Source organism: Ciconia boyciana, chromosome 9 (genome assembly GCF_034638445.1).
Source record: "Ciconia boyciana chromosome 9, ASM3463844v1, whole genome shotgun sequence".
In the NCBI taxonomy this organism is placed as follows: domain Eukaryota; kingdom Metazoa; phylum Chordata; class Aves; order Ciconiiformes; family Ciconiidae; genus Ciconia; species Ciconia boyciana.
Window position 1 is genome coordinate 12,927,278 of NC_132942.1, and position 19,124 is coordinate 12,946,401.

Here is a 19,124-nt window from a genome sequence, read left to right on the forward strand (position 1 = left end):
CCCCCGCGGCCCTCTGGCGCAGCGCGGTCGGGCGCTCCCCGGGCCGCGATGGGCGGGCTCCGCGCGGCGCCGAGGGGCGCGGCGGGGGCGGCTCTGCCCTCCCCTACCCTACCCGCCGCTCCCGGCCCCCTCGCGGGGAGGCGGGCGGGGGCGAGGCGCCGGAGCCGCGGAGGTCGGTCGGTCGGTCGGTCGGTCGTTAGTTAGTCAGTCAGTCAGTGGGTCTCGCCCGCCCGAGGTCTGCGCGGACCGGCCGGCGGCCCCGCGGTGAGTGGGCGCCTCAGCGGCGCTGTGAGGCGAGGGAGGCCGGCGTGGCGGGTGCGGGGCGGCATGGGGGAACGGGCGGGCCTCAGGGGCGGGGGAAGGGACGGGCAGGGTGGCAGTGGCAGCGGGGTCTTGCTGTGAGCCCGCCTCGGCTCTCCAAGGGGGGCTGCTGCTGACAGCCCCACTTCATGGAGCGGCTCGCAAGACGGTGCCTCAAAATAAGAAGAGGAAAATAGAAAATTAAAGCCAGGGGGGCAGGAGGAGGGTGCTGGCTGCCGGGGTGGGGGTGTCTCCCCGCCGGAGGAGCTGGGTGTGAAGGAAGTGGTGTTGAGATCGAGAGGATGAAACTGAACGGTGTATTAAAAACATTATACCTTCCCTTTCACTGTCCTGGAAACTTAAACGTTGGTTGGCTTCCAAAGCGATATACAGGCTCTCAGCAAAAATCTGCAATTTCAGGAGTATAAAAAGTGCGTGGATTTCTTCTTGCTGTATGTTCTTCTTGCAGATTGTAATTTTTTTAAAAAACAGTTTTTAAGTGCTCCCTTGTCCAGTGCAAACCCTGTGCGTGGCTTTCTGTTCAGAGCCGGACGGGTCTCTTTGCACAACCCTCTGCCGTGCACACGCAGCCCACCGCCGCTGCTCCCCTCCCGGCTGCGGGGCTGGGGCAGGCAGCGTGGCGTGGGCTACCAGCCACTGCCCAAGGAAATGCCTTTGGAGCAGCACTCCCTCCGCCCGTCCTCACTGCCCGAACACAGCTCCTCAGTGTTTTACCTTCGCTAGCTAACGGTAAGGGTGGGAGGAGGGTCCTAACATAGAAATGACTTCCTGAAAATACCACTTGGCAAACTCTCTGTAACGAATCTGGCTCAGATGGAAACTGCTGGAGTACCGTGTGAGGCCGCAGCCGGCTATTTTCAAGAGGTATCCGCTTCAGACAGGGCAGGGCAGTGGTAACCGTCACACTCGATGTACAGCTGCTTTCTCGGAGGTGAGCTGGCTTCCCTGCAAGGGCTGGCTGCGAGCTGGGCCTCTGGCTTCTATGGGACCTTCCCCAAAGAGGCTGGGGGCTGTTTGAGGCCAGTGGGCAGCTTCACTGCTGCTGCTGCTTGGGAGAACTAACATTTGAAGGAGGAGGAGATCAAATATTTCACGCAACCAAGGTTTTGTTGTCCGGCTTTGCAGGTTTTCCTGCTTGAGTTAATGGCTGGTGATTATTGTGCTGGCAGTTACGGTAGCTGTGTTCCCAAATGTGTTGCTTAAAGGTGGTAAATGTGGTATGTCGTTTTATGGTTCTTAGTAAGATTTCAGTATTCATATGATTTTAAGTCTCTTGTTGAAATAAACGTTTGTAGCTTGAGTGTTTTGTTGGAGGATGTTAAGGATTTTGTGAAAAATCTGAATTTTCTTCCATGGTACGTGCAATGCTATTCCAGTGCCTATCTTGGTGTTATCATGGCAATATTGAATTTCCTTGTTGCTCCACAACAGTTAAGAGATTATTTGGAAAAGGCTGTTGTCCAACAAGAGTAAGGACACAGATTTAGTTATCAAAATGTTGTGATATGCTTTCTTTTTATACTCTTAGGGTGAGATTTTCCAAGGGCCCCGAGGTAGTAGTCCAGTTCAGTTCAGTGGAACATGGATTTCTGATTCACCTGCTTCTCCTTTACATCTCTTGAAAATTGTTCATGTCTCTTTAGATTATGTGTTTATGCATTAGTTTTTAAGTGCATGCATTTAAGTGCATACAGCTTCTCATATCTAGCAAGTGGGTACATGAGGGTGGGTAGTGATCGCGTGCAGTGATGACGCATGCACATGAAATTTAGAAAAATAATCTGGAAAACTGAGATCAATGTCATAGAACGCTTTTGATTTAGTTTCTACTCTTAAATGCTCACATCTTAAGTTTAAGCTTGTAATACATTATTTCAGCACGTGAGTGAGCTTCACAATCCATTATTCTCTTACTGTCAAGATGACTGTGATCTGCGACAGAGAAATGAAGTCCGAGCCAGCAAGGCCTTGTGCTGCAGGTAGTGTTTCCCCAAAGACAGATGGTGGGCATATGCTAGCTCACCTCTGCCACGTCATGGAATCAGTAAGAAAGGCCCAGATGGGATCCGGAAACAGTCTGTAAAAGTCATCAGACCTCAAGAATGCAGTACCTCCCCATATCTTTATTCTATGGCAGTCACTTGATAACAGAGAGATACTGGAAATGTTCTCAGTTTTGTGTTGTAATCATTTTCTTTGTATCTTAAGTAAAGCTTTGTGGCAATTAGACACCCCCTGAAGATCTTGTTCAGGCCAAAAGGAGCTGATAGAAGTGAATTCAAGGCGTACAAATTAGTTGTACATAAATAGCAGCTTTCAAAACAAAAAGCACAGTAGCTCCCTTTCCAAGTGAAATATACAGAATATCTTTCAGTGTACTGAACCAAAGGGTGGGTGGGTTTTTTTTGTTTGGTGGGGGTTTTTTTAGAACAAAATCCAGTTTTACTAGGCAAGCTTGGGCTAAATGGTTACAAAAATAATACAGAGCAATGCTTTCAGACAGAAAAGGGTGAAATGGGTGTTGGAAATTGTGTCATTTCCTAGTGTCCTGACATCGTGAGAGGCAGTGACTGTATGATGAAAGGCCCTTTTCATGCCACGTAGAGAAAGCTGTCATGCAGGTCAACACAAAGATTCAGTATATACCCAGAGTTTAGTAGCCGAAAAGATTTTTACTTAGAACATTTCTCTACTGTCTAGATGCAACCAAAAAACCTGGGTATCATCTACTAGGCAGATGTTTTATGGCACTGCGCAGAACTAAACTGAACTATCTGGGTTTCGTGTTGGAGTTCCGTGGCACGTTAAGAAAAACTCCCAGGTTTGAGTGAGCTGTCTACAAGTATTGGATGAAGGAGAGGGTAATCAGAAGGGTTTTCATTACTAAAATCTCAGAAAACAAAATCATTCAAGTAATTTGCTACACATAAAAAGTAGTCTGGGGGTGAATTTCTCTCCCAGCTTTTACAGTACTGATTTGCTGAGCTTTGGGTGAAAAGCTTTTTGATTTGCAACTCTGTGCTTGTGAAATGAATGAAATTGCTTGAGCAAATACAACTACAGAATGTCCTTATGCGGAGTACTGCAAACACATGCTTTTATATGCTCTATTCACTTCATTCTCACTGTGTAGTACTTGCTTTTTTTGTAAGTGCTATAAATAATCCCTGAGCGGACTTTGCAATACTCTATGGGTAGGTGAGATTAGATATCTGGAAAGTAGGGATGGGTTCTCCTCCAAGCATGATCACTATGTCATCTTGAGTATGTTACTTCTTGCTGTGCATGTTTCCTCATTGTAAAGATCCTAATTCTTCATATGGCTCTTGTGACCCTATAATTATTCTAAAACACAATAAAGATACTGAACTGGAAGGCATTAGCCAAGGGAAGTTCGTCATTATAAGGTGTATATAGGTATGTGATACAGTAATTATGCATGGCCAGGAGGCTGTAAGATAGAAGTTTGGAATAATCAGGAAGGCAGGCAGGCAAAACTGAAGCTTTCTTCTCTTTCCTTCCAGTGTACTAAGTGATTGACTTGTATAACAAGAACAAATATGGAGACAAATAAATACATTTGAAAATTTACCCCTAAAAATATATATGTATTAAAGTTCTGGGTGGACTAATCTTTGTATCCAGAACTCTTAGTTCGCCAATTATAAGGACCAGGACCAAAAGAAGGACATAGATACTAAAAATGGGACTTGAGTTCAAACAATGGAATTTTCCACTTAGGTCTCACCTAACCCAGCAGTGCATTAAAGCTTCATTTTTCCTTTTTTTGAAGTGTGACTTTCCCTAAGCAGCTCCTCTGCCTTGTGCTCAGAACAGCAGCCACAAAGAGGCATATTCTCCCCAGTTGTGCTTAGAGTATTTTCATCTTTCTGGTTTGCAGGCCACTCTGCAGACCTCATGTGTGGTTCAGATGAATTAGGCATAGAGTTGGAGGTATGGGAGTATGGAACAGGGCAGGAGCTGGAGAAAAACATTGATGCCTTGCTAGAAATACCTGGTAGGTGTGGAGAACAAGAGGTCGGTATTAATAAAGTATCTCACGTAGAGCATGGGACCTGGAAATGCTGTTCAGTCTGCCCTGGCATGTAACAGAGCATGAGTTGTACAGGTCATGGTAACAGGAAAGCATAAATCCCCCATCTTATGCAGAAAATCCGTCCCTGCTGATGCCATCGTGCTGTTCACAGTTTTGGAGCCAGGGAGGCGTCTGCTCGATACAACGGCTCCCTTTCAGTAGCAGTCCAGTGGCAGGCTGGCAAAGAGTAAGCTGTGTTCGGTTATTTGAAAGGATGCAGGAGCTTACCCGCCAGAGAGACATTCACTCTTTCTGGGTCTGTAGTGGATGAAAACACCTTTTGGGAGTTCCCGGCATGGAGCAGAAGATAAAATGTGAACCCTTGCCTCTGGTATTTTCTGTTGGCTATCTGTCGGCATCTGTCCTGTGTGTTGATGTAGATAGCCCTCTGCATGCTGTAGCCTCGTAGGTCTAGGGAGAGGTATGCTACGGGGTAAGGTGGAAGAGTTGGATTACTTGGGTTGAATTGCTTTCTAGTGGAAGGCTGTTCTAGAAATCTCTGAATATTTTTATCTGGAAAGAGAAGCCAGTCTAAACATTAAGTATTGTAGCTGCCTCTACTCTCACTTGGGTTTCTTTGATGTGGTTAGGATCATTTGCTTAGGCTGTTTTAAGACAGTAGGTACTTGGGTTGGTATTGTCTTCCTAGCTAGAAGAACTGAAGGCAGTCCATCTCTGAGCTAGCAGATTGCTGGGGGCATGGCTGTGTGTAAACCATTATATAGGGCTGACGCACGGCACTGCAGATACCTCCATATGACAGTGTCAAACCTGGAATGGAAGAGTGGAAATCGTATGCTCCAGCCAGCTAGACCGAGGTCTAAAAGAAGGCATTTCCTCTCTGCATAGCTGTAGGATCAATGCCTTGTAATGGGATGACTGCAGGGGAAATGGGTAGCTTAAGAACCACACTTAAACTCACTTTTCTCACTTCTCCCCTCACATGTTTTTGAGAGACTCTCACTGAAGTGATAGTAGCAGTGAGTGTTTTATAGCTACTTGTGAAACGTTTATAAAGTCAACAAACTGTGAGACGGACTCTTCAGTGGCATCCTCAGTACGGCTAGCTCCAATACTGATTTGGTGATTAGTTCAGTAATAAACATTGCATAGAATATTAGTTTGGTTGATGTTTGCACTGCACAGAGAAGGTGTAATTAGCACATAAGGGGTATGTTGTTATTAGCACACTGGGACTTCAAGGCAGTGTTCGAAAGGGAAGCCTGGGAGTTAGATTTTTCAGGGTTCTGCTGCTGTCTCTGGCCTTGACTCCACTGTAGCACCAGGTGAATGGGTTGCCGGCTGAAATTTAACAGCTTCAACATAGTAGTAGTAGCAAGTATTGTGGCTAAAAGAGAGTTTTGTGTATGTTTTCTGGAAACCGGGAGTGCTGTATGAATGCCGGCAATCGCTGTTGGTATCGTCAAGTTTCATTAGGGCTTGTCTTGGCAAGACTTTGCTCTTTCACATTCAGGCAATATGTTTCCAGTATTAAATGTGCTTTGATATAATCACCTTGTTTTACTGTTTGTAGGCAGCCTGTACTAGAGCAAGTGTTCTGGCAGGAGTGTTCTGCCTATCTTACATTGTGCCCATTAATATGTTTTCCACTTGTGTGTATTGTTTTGGTCAGATGTAATTTACTTGAAAACCAGCTTTTAAAAAGTGTGAAGAGCATTCCTTGCAATGCGTCATTGGCTGAAATAAAGCCACTGTGTAAAGATTGCATCTTCTTACGTAAAAAATCTTTACAATATTTGGCAGGTTTAATCACTGCATTTTTAAAAAAAAAACACCATATAAATGAGATTTAGACCAAGCTGTGCAATGTTCAAGATATACTAACTGCAGTTAATTTTCAGCGACTGAATTGAAGTGACTGTTGGACTACAATAAACCCTTTGTCTATCTTCACACGATGGAACAGGCTGCAGATAGCAATTTTATCAAGGAAGCCTCCCAGAGAGACAGTGCTGCTGCATTCTTTCCCATTTCACAACATTGCCAGCAGTGGGTTTATTCTACGGGATATCAGCTTCCCTTCTAAGGAAGGTGATTCCTTGCTTAGCAGGGATATAATGGGGAGGCTTTTCCCAAGTTTGCTTGGAAATTGCTTTCTCTGTGCTTAATTAAGACTTTTAGTCCTTTCTTTTCATAAATACTGTAGTCACTCCATTAAAAAATCTCATTTAGCACATTCATTTATGTTTTAATGAAAATGGTCCTTCTTTGTGTTTTTAGGGAGTCCTCAAGATGGCAGCAATGGCAGAATTCAACAACGTCTGTTCAGTGACTGAAGTGCCAGAAGGAGATGATGCTAAACGCAGTTTCCATCACAGAATGTTCTTGGAACCCCAAGAGAAGAAGAGGAGCATGAAGGCTCTGGTGGTTAAGCAAGCAAAGAAAACTTGCAGCTGCACTCCAGCCAAAGTTAAAGACTGTGTTTTCAGTTTCTTTCCTGTCTTGCAGTGGCTTCCTAAATACAAACTAAGAGAGTACTTACTGGGAGACATAATGTCTGGTGTGATTGTGGGGGTCTTATTAGTCCCACAGTCAATTGCCTATTCTCTCTTGGCTGGGCAGGAGCCTATTTATGGCCTTTATACATCCTTTTTCACTAGCATTATTTATTTCATATTTGGAACCTCCCGCCACATCTCAGTTGGCATCTTTGGTGTGATTTGCCTGATGGTGGGACAAGTGGTAGATCGTGAAGTACAGAGAGCTGGCTATGAGTTAGAGCCAGCTGCACTCAGTGTCCTCACAGATACAGCAACGTATGTAAACACCACCATTTCGCCTGTGAATCAGACATCACAGAAGCTGTTCTGTGATAAAAGCTGCTATGCAATTACAGTGGGAGCCACCATGACCTTCATAGCTGGAGTTTATCAGGTAAGAGGAGGTGGACAAACAGGTATTCTGTGGAAATAGTTTTAATTCTTCTTTAGGTGATTGTCCACATGAACAGCCTGCTGGGCTTGCCCGTGTCCTCAGTCTGCATCCCAGGGGACACAGGGAGGACTGGAGGTCTCCAGTTACTGTGGTGCAAGAAACTCCTCTGTGTCCTCTCCTTTTTTTAAATAGCATGTTGTGCTTGTATTGCTACTCTGTTGGGGACTGTAAGGACCTGCATGTAACCACTTGCTACTCTTACACAATCTGCTCACCACCTTCCTTGCTGTGGCCTGAAGCTGCTTTCCGCCCCCCCGGCTTATAGCTTAGGCCTCCATTTCTTTGGGCCAAAATGTGGTGTGGCAGCTTTTAATTCTAGACTTCAGTTATTTGCCTTTTCTTTTATCAAAAAGTAATCTGGATGGTAAAAATATCTCCAGTTTCTTTTTATTTGTCACTGTGCTTGTAAAACTTGGCTGTTTGTCCACTCAAAGCCAAAACAATGCCATTGTATGAAAAGGACACTACTGAGATGATAAAATATATTTGAAATTAAACTTTTAAATTATTACCATATTAAAATATATTACTCATCAATATTTTACCACTCTGTCTCTACTTACTACCTAGAATTCACTGCTTGCTGAAATTAAAGCAATATCTTTGTTTCTAGAGTGTCATGCATTAACCGGAATGAATTTAGTTTTAATGGTACTGCAGAGCTGTGGTATTTCAATTTGTGAGTTCACATTCATTTGTTCCTACAGTGACCTCCAGGGTGATAGCTAATCAAACTGTAGAGGAGCAGAGAAGGAAGCATACCTGTGATACTCTAAAACACTGGTTTTTGACACAACCTGGGACTTTTTCTTGTACTGCAAGTTAGTGTTGAGTAATTTCAGAAATATTCTGGGACTCCTAGGGTACACTGGATTTTGTGTTTCATCACTGTAGGATGGATGCAGTTTTGGAGTTGTGAATTGCGGTTAATATTCTTTGCAAGTACAACTACAATTAAGTTTCTTTATAGGAAGAAGTCAGATTACTTTAAGTCCTTCTGAATGTTAGGCATATTCTACTTGCTGTCTTTCTGCCTGCTAACCAATAGGTGTTCACACCCTCAAATATTTTTTTTTATTGGAAGCTCCAACCAAAATCACATATTCTTTGTATCAGAAACTTTACAATGAAATCGCAAAAAGCAAGCCTGCTCACACCAGTTGCCTACAGCATAACTAGGTAAGACAATTATTGCTAATGTTTTACAGCTAGAAAAACCTTTAATTAACTTAATTACCAAGGTTGTGAGGGAGCCTTTTTTAGAGCTTGGCTCTGAGCTGACGTCCAGTCAGCCCAGGTCGCAAACCTGCCTTCTCTTCAGTAATGCTTTGCGGTTCTTATGAAGTTTCCAGCTGTGATCTTGGCCTTCTTTATTTTGCCTTAACTACCTAATAGGATATATCAAATTGACACTACTTAAAAGTTTAATACCTGTAAGTTCTGGCCTGCAGTCTTCAGATAACAGTGTAGACAGCCCTGTTGTCCAGCTCAGGGAATTAAAGGGTTTCTAGCGGACTGCTGTGAGAAGGTCCATGCTCCATTTGGCATGAAGGTTGATGGGGAGAAAGGGACATTTACCAGGTGTGAAGACACATGTGTAGGGTAGGTATCCATAAAAACAGTCATTCCCATGAGAGAGCACCAAGGATTTTTCCATTCAACTGCCATTAATAAAAATGAATGACAAGGCACTTTAAAAATTTATCTCTGTTTATATAATCTGCATCACAAGACTTTGCAGCTCATATACTTTCTCAATCAGATGCACCAAACTTTATGGAGTGCAAAGGACAGCTGTTATGCCATAAGCTATATTTTTATTGCAGGTTGTGAGCTCAAGTGTAAGACAGATAAAGACAACCAAAAAGGTTTTGGATCCCTGCAAAGTTCACAGAGATTATAAGAACTTGGGAGAGAAATGGCAATAGTAGCTGCTATTTCAAATGCTTTTTTCCCTAGGTTTCTTTGCCTGTGGGCAACTAGGAGTTACAGCTGAACCAATGAGCAAACAACAAATACAGGTTCAGAGTACAAAGACCCCCAAAAAAGCCTGCTCTGTGTTAGAAATGCCTTTCATTTAAGTGCAGTGCGCCAGGAGCAGCGGAATGCTGGAGACTGTTTTCTCTATGCTCAGACCATGCCTTGTTCTCCAAGGCCATGCACAGTGGTTTTTGTATCCCACGTCCCTCCAGAGTCCCACAGTGATGACATCTGTAAGATTTGCGTCCTAATCTGTTGTGTGTGGTTGATTCCTTCCAGGTGGCCATGGGTTTCTTTCAAGTGGGCTTTGTCTCGGTGTACCTCTCCGATTCATTGCTGAGTGGATTTGTCACGGGTGCCTCCTTTACCATCCTAACCTCACAAGCCAAGTATCTCCTGGGCCTAGACATTCCACGGAGCAGTGGCATTGGCTCCCTTGTAGTCACGTGGATAAACATCTTCAGAAACATACACAAGACCAACATCTGTGATCTCATCACCAGCTTCTTGTGCTTTCTTGTACTTATCCCAACCAAAGAGCTTAATGAACATTTTAAATCCAGGCTCAAGGCTCCAATACCAGTTGAACTAGTCGTAATTGTGGCAGCTACTCTGGCATCTCACTTTGGGAAGCTGAGAGAGACTTACGGCTCGAGCATTGCTGGACATATCCCAACTGGGTTTCTGCCACCCCGCCCTCCAGACTGGAACCTGATTCCTAATGTGGCTTTGGATGCTATCCCCATAGCTATTATTGGCTTTGCCATCACTGTCTCCCTCTCAGAGATGTTTGCCAAGAAGCATGGTTACTCTGTGAAGGCCAACCAGGAAATGTACGCCATTGGCTTCTGCAACATCATTCCCTCTTTCTTCCATTGCTTCACAACCAGTGCAGCTCTTGCCAAGACTCTTGTCAAAGAGTCCACAGGCTGTAGGACACAAATATCTGGCTTGGTGACTAGTTTGGTAATCCTATTAGTTCTCCTTGTGATTGCACCTTTATTTTATTCCCTTCAGAAATGTGTCCTTGCTGTCATAACCATTGTAAACCTCAGAGGAGCCCTGCGGAAGTTCAAGGACCTGCCAAAAATGTGGCATTTGAGCAGAGTGGACACAGTGATCTGGCTAGTTACTATGACAGCCTCAGCATTCATCAGTACTGAGATTGGCCTTTTGGTTGGTGTTTGCTTCTCTATGCTCTGCGTCATTTTCCGAACTCAGAGACCAGAGGCACCTCTGCTTGGCTGGGTGGCAGAGTCTGAGACGTACGAATCCCTGTCTGCTTACAAGAACTTGCAAACCAAGCCAGGAATCATGGTGTTCCGTTTCGAAGCACCCCTCTACTACATCAACAAAGAGTGCTTTAAATCCACCCTGTACAAGCAAACTGGGGTCAACCCTGTCTGGGTGAAGGCAGCAAAGAAAAAGGCAGCAAAAAGAATGCTTAGAGAGAAAGAGGTGGATTCTGGTGGCAACCAGACCAGCATCTCCATGGATTTTGTGTCTGAACCTCTGGAGTTTCACACAATAGTGATTGACTGTTGTGCAGTACAGTTCCTGGACACGGCAGGGATACGCACGCTCAAAGAGGTCTACAAGGACTACAGGGAGATAGATGTCCAGGTGCTACTGGCCCAGTGCAATCCTTCAGTGAGGAGTTCCCTGATCCGAGGAGAATTCTTTAAAGAGGGGGAGGACCACCTTCTCTTCCACAGTGTGCACCAGGCTGTGGACTTCGCATTGGGTGCACAGGGGCACAGTGTGACCAGTGCTTCTAAGAACTAGGTGTGGAAAGGCAGCAATCTGGAACAAAGCCTGGGAAAAAAATGGCTGTGGGTCTGTATGTCTATGCAATATATATGCACTCAGATAAAAAGGCAGGGTTGTTTTTAACACACTGGTTACTATGCAGTCTGTTTTGATGCTTTACATTTGCCTGCTGGGTATAGTGGTACTGAATGAAGGTGGTACTTAATAGGTGGTACTGAATGAAGGCAATTCTTAACTTGATTATGGCCAATCTGTGAATCTAAGAATTTTCCTATGGTTGTTCATCTTATTTCTCTTCTCTCTTGAACTTTCCATGTCTCAGTTCCCCTCTGAGTTTTGATCATCAGCATTGAAGTCTTTATTGCAACCCTGTCTTTATGGATGGGACAGGATTTTGAAGTAGCCTGGGCATCCTGTCCAGCCAAATAATGAGGCAACCCATTTCTTTTCCCTCGTTCTGGCATTGCTTTTCCGTATCACCACACCCTTATATTTTCTAAGGAATGACTGACGGGGACTGTTTGCTCTGGTCTTTACTGTGGAGTGATTGGTTGGTGATTTTGTAACCTCCCTGAATTTGGGACAGATAGATAACTAAAATCTAAACATGCATGAAAAGGTCTTCATGAATAGCTTCTAACCACCCATCACCTCCAGAGGCTTTGTCATTGTCTCCTGAGAGCCTGATGCAGCCAGACAATGGGGGCATGGTTATCTCATTTCTACACGGGCCTTTACAGGCCAGGGAAGTTTGCCTCTTTAGCTTGATTTTTTTCAGAATGATTTTTATTCAGAGGTGACTGTTTAGAAGACTGATTCATGCTTATGGTCACTCATTTGTTTTCCTGATATTTAGGAGCTCTTCAGAATTAGCGGACACTAGATACAGAAAATCTCTAATTCTTGAGTTTCAACAGAAAACAGTCCCTTATAGCCAGTTTTATATGCCAGGCAGACAGAATCACAGGCACCAAAATGAAAAGGGCCAAATAGATTATGCAACCTCTGTCCAAATTTGTCCATGTCACACAGACTTCATGTGTGAATGCAGGTTGTACTGACCATAGACCCTTTACACATGCTCTATTGTGGGCTTTATGTAATGGGCATGGACAGGCCAAGAAATACAGCCATTAGAAAAGGAGCCAGAGAAATTCTTTGCTGAACGTTATTTCACCATGTTAGTGTAAATAAAACTTTATACTTTGATTTTAAATTATGCAGAACAGTGAAGAGTGCCTGTTCTTCATGCTAAAATACAACCACCAGGTAGGAAGAGGTCCTCTTTTCTTACACCAATAGAATACAATTATGAAGGCATAATTGAGAGATTAACAGTTTTTACTGAGTATCAGCTATACATAGCACACAGTGCATCCTTGGAAGATGGGGGTTTCTCCCAGGGGAGTTTACAGTCTGAATTGCAGGTTCTTCACAGCCTTTAAAAGGGAAAAGGTGGTGTATACAGACAATATTCTCATCCTTAGTCGTTCAAAAATAATGAGTCAGGAGTCAAAAAAGGAATAAAATGCATATGAATTGTGAAACATTTTCTAGATAGAAATATATTTTGAGTTTAGGTTGTTTTCTTTTTTTTCTGAGCTAGGACCAGTAACTATTCCCTTCTTTCTATGAAAGCTGAAATGTCATGTATCACTTCACTCTAGGAGCTGGGGTCTCAAGAGAAAGACTAGATAGCAGAAAGATGAGTCCCAGGACCTGACAACCTTTATATGTTAACTGAACTTACTACATTTTTTAGGACATCATAGCAGTGTATAGAAATACTGGGGGAGGTGGGAGGTGGCTGTAGCATGTATTGAAAAGGAGCACATAACTGAGATTCATGCATTATCTGTCCTAGAACTGGCATTGTTAAGGAAACAAGTCTCCAAGTATCAGAGAAAATCCTAAAGCTTCTGCAGTATTCAAAAAACACAAATACTGTTCTTTCTCAGCCTTAAGACGTGTTTATGCAAGGAGATGAATCCCAAATAGCTACTGCTGATTTTTTTCTTTTTTGCAGTAACCTCCTGCATGAACTTTTTTATTCTGGGCTAAGAATCCCTTATGCAGTTTGGATAATGATAATTACTGAATTGGTATTACCAGAGTGGATTAGCCTAAGCCATATAAAAGCAGTGAGTGGGGTTAATGCCTATGTAGGGAGTGAGTGCAGGATGGAAATTATGTTTTAATTCCTCACCTCACAAAACACTGTTTTGTGTTGAGTTCCCATTCAGAGCCCCTGGGTTGGTGTCAGGAGAGAGCTGGCACACCCGTGGCGGCTCCTGCAGCTGGGTGCCAGCTTGGAAAGGCTTGTCACCGCAGGGGTTTGTGCCTGGCCACCGACGGGCTGGCTGGTGCCAGGGGAGCGGTGCAGGCCTATGCACGTGCATTCAGCTGATGGCAGTGTTGTGGCCTGGGGGAGTCCCTTTTCAGCACAGTTTGTTCACATTACCGGAAAGCATCTCTAGAACTTTGAATGAAAGCCTCAATACCATTTTTAAATGTTGATTTTAACTAATATTTTTCAAGAGAGCAGAACAGTGCTAGAAGCAGTGCCTTCTTCTCAAAGCCCTGATGAAAAATTACAGTACAGTGAACAATAAGCAGTGTACATTGTTATTGCAAATGTTCCTGCCTACACGCAGCTACTTGTTTTCACCCCTTTGCCCCTCAGGCACGGGCAGCTGAGAGGGAGAGGAGGAATGAGCAGCCAGCCAGGAGACTTCCTCTGAGGCAGGTCAGCCACGGGTGGGATAGAAGTAACGTGGAAATTGTTCAGGGTGATTCTTTCCTCTTTACACTCACAACTCTTCTCTCCCATACTCTTTCCATGCTGCCCAGGTAGAGATTTTTTGACCTGTGACCATGTGCAGGTTTGTGTAGCCGAATTCTAACTGAGAAGGGGAAAACAGTAATTATTTATTAAAAGATGTTTTTTCAAATCAATTTCTAGCTGTGCCAGGAAGGGAGGAATAGCAATGTTATTTCCAAGAAGTACACGCTCTCCAGCAGCTAGCAGGATGCATATTTGTAGCTCCTAGGTACTTGTTTACATAAAAGCACAATAAACCAGCCATAAATTGATTTTCAATTAATTAATTTAGATTACAGCTAAAAGATATACTGAAGTGATTTATGTTTAGCTAGAGCACATCGTATTTGGCGTCAGTGCTGTTTGTGCAGCCACGACTGGCAATATAGCCTCCAAATTCCATTTCAAGCAAAACACAGGAAACTGTATTAAAATGCAACAGCAAAAGCGGCCAGCCAACCAAAAGAACAACTTTTAATGTTCTTACTTAAGATAATGTTCAGACGTCATAGTAGTAATAAGTCTATATTAATGCATACAGCCTGGGTTAAAAGGGAACAGAAATAAATGCCATTTGCCAGAGAGTTCAGTATAATAGAGAGTCCTTTGGAATTAACCAAAGATTAGAGCTTATCATGTCTGGAATTTCTTAAAACAGTGGGTTTTCAGCCATTTTGCTTTTAGGCCTAGAATAATTTTTTAACGGAGACATGAATCTGATTTAAGCCTACTGGCAAGAAGCACGTTTTGCTTGAATATGTTTATGGACCCTCTAGAAGTAATCCAACTTCACCTTTAGGAATCAGGGACCACTGATTGAAAACTGTCGCCCTAAGGAATTTGTTTTATAAAGGAATTTCTTATATATGTATATAGATGCACATATATATGTGTGGGTGTACATATGTACACACACCTTTTGCTGCTGTATGATGGATGCAGCAGCTATATATATATCCATTTATGCTTTTGTGGTGCTCCTGTTTCTGTCCTGCAAAGGGCTCTTCTGCCTTCTACTGTTTTAAATGAACTGTGGAAAACATGTACCAGATTTTATAAGGGGAAATCTGCCATACCCACTGCCTTCTACACTTTCTCTTATCCCTGCCTCACAGCTTAATTTGTAATCTATAGGAAGAGGGAATCTCAGAACGATTGTTTTTGGGTTTACGCATCTGTCGGAACAGGAATGTTCATCCCAGGTGCAACCTTCAGAACCCCAGGCCAGACTGGAAGATGGTGTAAATCAGTTGATCTCCATTCCCCAACGTACTAATCAGCAATTATCAGTCTAAATGAAGAATTAAGAGATCATTAGCACATTCATTAATGACAACAACACAGCATTATGGAAATTAACACATAGTCTCAGCTACACTAAAGATTGCTGGAAATGTCTTTAGTAGTCTCCTGCTAAATGTCAGGCTCTTTTTTTACGTTTATTGCTGCTACAGATAGTAGTGTCAGTTCCTCCTAATGTGGCAGTTGGACTAATAAATGTTTCACTTGTGTGAATGTTTTGACACAGAAAGAATTTTCAGTCCACTTCATAAAGCAAGGAAAGGTACTGCAGTGGGGCATGTGGTGCTTATATTTGGATTTATAATGACATTGCCAACCTTAGTCTTGCGCAATTTAGTGATCCTGATTTCCTTGTAAGCCATTGCAGCTCCATCTGCTCCTCTCTAATTCACTGTGAGACTCACCTCCACCTTCTTGACACTTCTTTCTGTGTTTTGCTGTAAGACGTTGCATATGATTGACTGTAAATAGAAGAATCATTGCCTTTGTGTATGTTGCTATTACATGTGACCTGCTACTCAATTTTCATGCCAGATCTTTTGATAAGGCTAAAGCTCCTGACCAGAGAGTGTAAAACAACCCTAAAATCCTACCAGTCCTTTGGGTGCTGGGGCTGGGAGAAAGGGGGCTGTGGGCAGCTGGCAGGGGAGCACCACTGTGCGTGTCCCCCCACAAGCACTCTGGAGCCTTAGCCCAGAGTGGGGCTGTGCAAGGGTTTGTGTAGCTGCAGCAGTAATGGTGCCACCCAGGAACGACAGATTAACCTGGAGGTGTCTTTATTATCAGGCTACTGCGACACTGTGCTATGCAGCCATGTGCCTTTCTCCATAATGAGTGTAATAATAACACAGGACCTAGTTCCTGCTCAGTGCTGCTGCATGGGTCACTGTCCCGAACTACATATATAAGGGATTTCTGTTTTCATGCTTATTTGTTTTTATCTAGTTTTAGTCTACGTCCGCACATGGCTCTCCCAGCCAGGGCAGCAGAGCTTCCATGACTGCTGCGCTCCTTCCCGTCAGGCTGCAGTGATGAACAGAAAGGTACTCTCTCTCGGGGAAAAAACACAGCAATTCCTTTGTCTCCACTTGCTTCTGCTGGCTTGTGCCAAGAGACATTAAAATCCACTGCTGCTGGGTCCGAAGTGCAGAGGTGGGGTATTACAGGCAGGAAAGCATCCTGGCTGCCGCACCAGGGTTTTAAGCCGGTCGATACCCAGCCTTGTGCTGAGGTCAGCCGTGAACTCTGCCTGTGCCCGGTCCTAGATCTAGGCTTACCTGGTGGAGTCCAGTCTTTTTGTGGCCAATCTCCCTTGAGAAGACCAGCAACACTGCGCATCTCCCTGGGTCCAGTTCCTGAATCTTTCACCCAAGGGCTGTGCTCACTCCCTGTTCCCCACCGCACTTAGCAACCTGCTGTCATCTCCAGTGCTGCTGGTGCAAAGAGCTTTTAAGCAGGTTGAAGTCATGTCACTCACATGTCTCCGTTCCAGAAACGGTGCAGGAACACCCGTGCTGGCCGTGCAGCCAGGCACACAGGCAGGCACAGGGCTCACCCGGGCTCAGCACCAACCTTAACCTCCCTGTGCTCGCAGTGCAGTGAGGAGTACAGCTGGGCTGTAGGAGACTGCTGGTCTACATGGTCTAGAAGAAGATCATAGAAACTGGAATAAGAGGAAACCCTTCTGAGTTGTGGGTGAAACTCTTCAGGCAAATAGTTTGTTTCAGGGCATTATCTTCTGTTGTGTTTTTTTTTTCACATGGTTTGGAAAGGTGATTAAGTGATTGAGGTGATTTACATTTTTAATTTTTTTTTTTACCAACATAGCTAAGCTAATGAAGCTGTGACACAGATAGCAGTCATCTGCTGCTAATGCCATTCAAGGTGCTTTGTATCTCTAGCTTATTTTGCTTTGCTGAGTCTCAGTGTAGGATACTGTTGTGAGACTTCAGTATTGATGTAACTGTCCACACTAGAAGGGCTTTGCACTTCTACTATGCTGGCATAGATAAAAGGAGCAATGTCTTTAGTGCAGACTTTGCACTGTGAATGACCTTGTTAAGTCCCAAGAATTACTTGCACTTGATCATGTTTGTAAGCCTTTGTAGGATCAGCTGCTCATGTGAAAAACTACCTGATCTTTACTAGTTCAGTCAAATTCCACCTGAAGTGGAAATAATTCTGAGTCTTGCATTTTCTTTTGAGATCATTACAATGCGAAAAGTGAGGCCTCTGGTTAGGTAAAATGGCAAATATTTAATATATATATATTTAGTTCATAATGTAATTAGTACCTTTCTATTTTATTTTCTAGAGATGATATAAGCTAAGGCATATTGCTGTTTCTCTAATCTGCAAATACACAAAATATTACAGCATTGGATGGAGAATCAAATCTCCACTGAGTAAATTTACTGCCAAAAATATTTGAATTCCACCTCCCTCTAGCTCTGAAAGCACTTAGCTCTTAGTCCAGCTCCCAGATGATCTCAGGACTCCAGAGGAAGATAGGAGATGAAACATTTCGCTGGACTTGGTTCCAAGTTTTTTATGTCTAATTTTTGACTTGAGGAAGTAAATTTTATGTATATTTGAACTGCAGCTGAAACATGGTTAAAAAGTGGTAAAGCCTCACTTTTTCTGGTAAGCACATGATGCTTTGAGTTCATCAGCCTCTTGAGTCCCTGACCATCATCTCAGGTAGCTTGGTATGTTCTGGGGTATGATTTTTGAATTATTTTAAATTCAGAATAATTTTAGATATTTGTGATGTAATGTTTTGCAGAATAAACAAAATGGCAAATTTTGCCTGGAGTAGCTTTTTCAAGTTGGAGAATCAGTTTAACCAAACAAGACCTCAGGAATGGAATAGATCACATCAGTCAGCTATAAACAAAATAGTTGATTTGAATAAAATGTGGAAAAGTTCTATAGTATGTATAAAAGATCGCGTTACTTTTTACCGTGACTTATCTGTACAGTAAAAATAAGGTGTAATGTATCCCCCAGTTCGGTGGCAGAATCCGGGGTGCTGGGGGAGCCGTCTCTGTGCCATCAGTCCGTGCTGGATGGGTGTTTGCTGACACGGACCTTGCCTTGCGCCAAGCGTGGGGAGAGATGTGTTGCCATCAGCGCCTCATTGAGTGCTGTGCTCACCGACGAAATGTTTGTGATCAAAGCTGTATTTTGTCAGTCGTCTTCTTATGTCCTGCCATCAGCTATGGGATATAGCCTCTGCATGTTGTCGACTCTCCTTTATGCTGTCTCTGTCTGTTAGATCTGTATCAATTGTCATTTTTAAATGCTAATGTGCCTTATTGTCATTGTGGAAGATTTGTTAGCACAATAATTTTCTATCAAATATGGTGAAATCTTTGGGATTTCTTTATCACCATTAAAATATGATATTTATGTTTGTTCTGTTGTTGGACGTATGCTTGATACCTTAGAAGATGCTGCAGCTATAAATTTTAAAAAGAAGAGCCACACATTTGAGCCGTGAGTCCCCAGTCCGTTTCTCCTGACAGTTGTGCCCAATCCCCATTGTAAAGCGCAGTGTATACACAGCTGTGTGCACTGTTCTCCCGCACTGCGTGTGGTACACACGTAGGCACACATGGAAGTTTCCTGCCAACATAAACCAGGGCACTGACTGACGATACGTGGCCAGCAGCAGGCTTTCACCTTGTTCTGACTTCGGTGCTCTGTGCAACCAGGCTGCAGTTTGTCTCATTAATAATAAGAAGTAATAAGCAATGTGATGGCAATGATGGGCCGTGTGCCGGTGAGCAGCACCGTCCTGTGGGCCAGGTCCATATTCCTAAAATGCAAGAAATGACAGATTTGGTGCTACTTGTACTTTACAATATGTGTAGTAAT

At 43.5% G+C, this 19,124-nt stretch overlaps 1 protein-coding gene across 6 annotated transcripts in view; it reads left to right on the forward strand.

Moving 5' to 3' along the window:
- LOC140657080 (sulfate transporter-like) overlaps nt 1–19,124 on the forward strand; it is a 22,434-nt gene continuing 3,310 nt past the window's right edge. Inside the window, exons 1-4 of one of the 6 annotated variants that reach the window (XR_012044206.1) lie at nt 1–264; nt 684–731; nt 6,659–7,312; nt 9,632–11,188. Coding sequence is in view for 1 of the 6 variants with exons in the window: in XM_072873596.1 (XP_072729697.1) it covers nt 6,671–7,312; nt 9,632–11,137 (2,148 nt within the window). In the remaining 5 variants the exon portion in view is untranslated. Of the gene's footprint in view, nt 265–683; nt 732–808; nt 1,051–1,109; nt 1,253–2,199; nt 2,301–6,658; nt 7,313–9,631; nt 18,662–19,124 lie in introns of those variants that run through there. The other 5 variants (XR_012044205.1, XM_072873596.1, XR_012044207.1 and 2 more) reach the window with 5 other exon arrangements.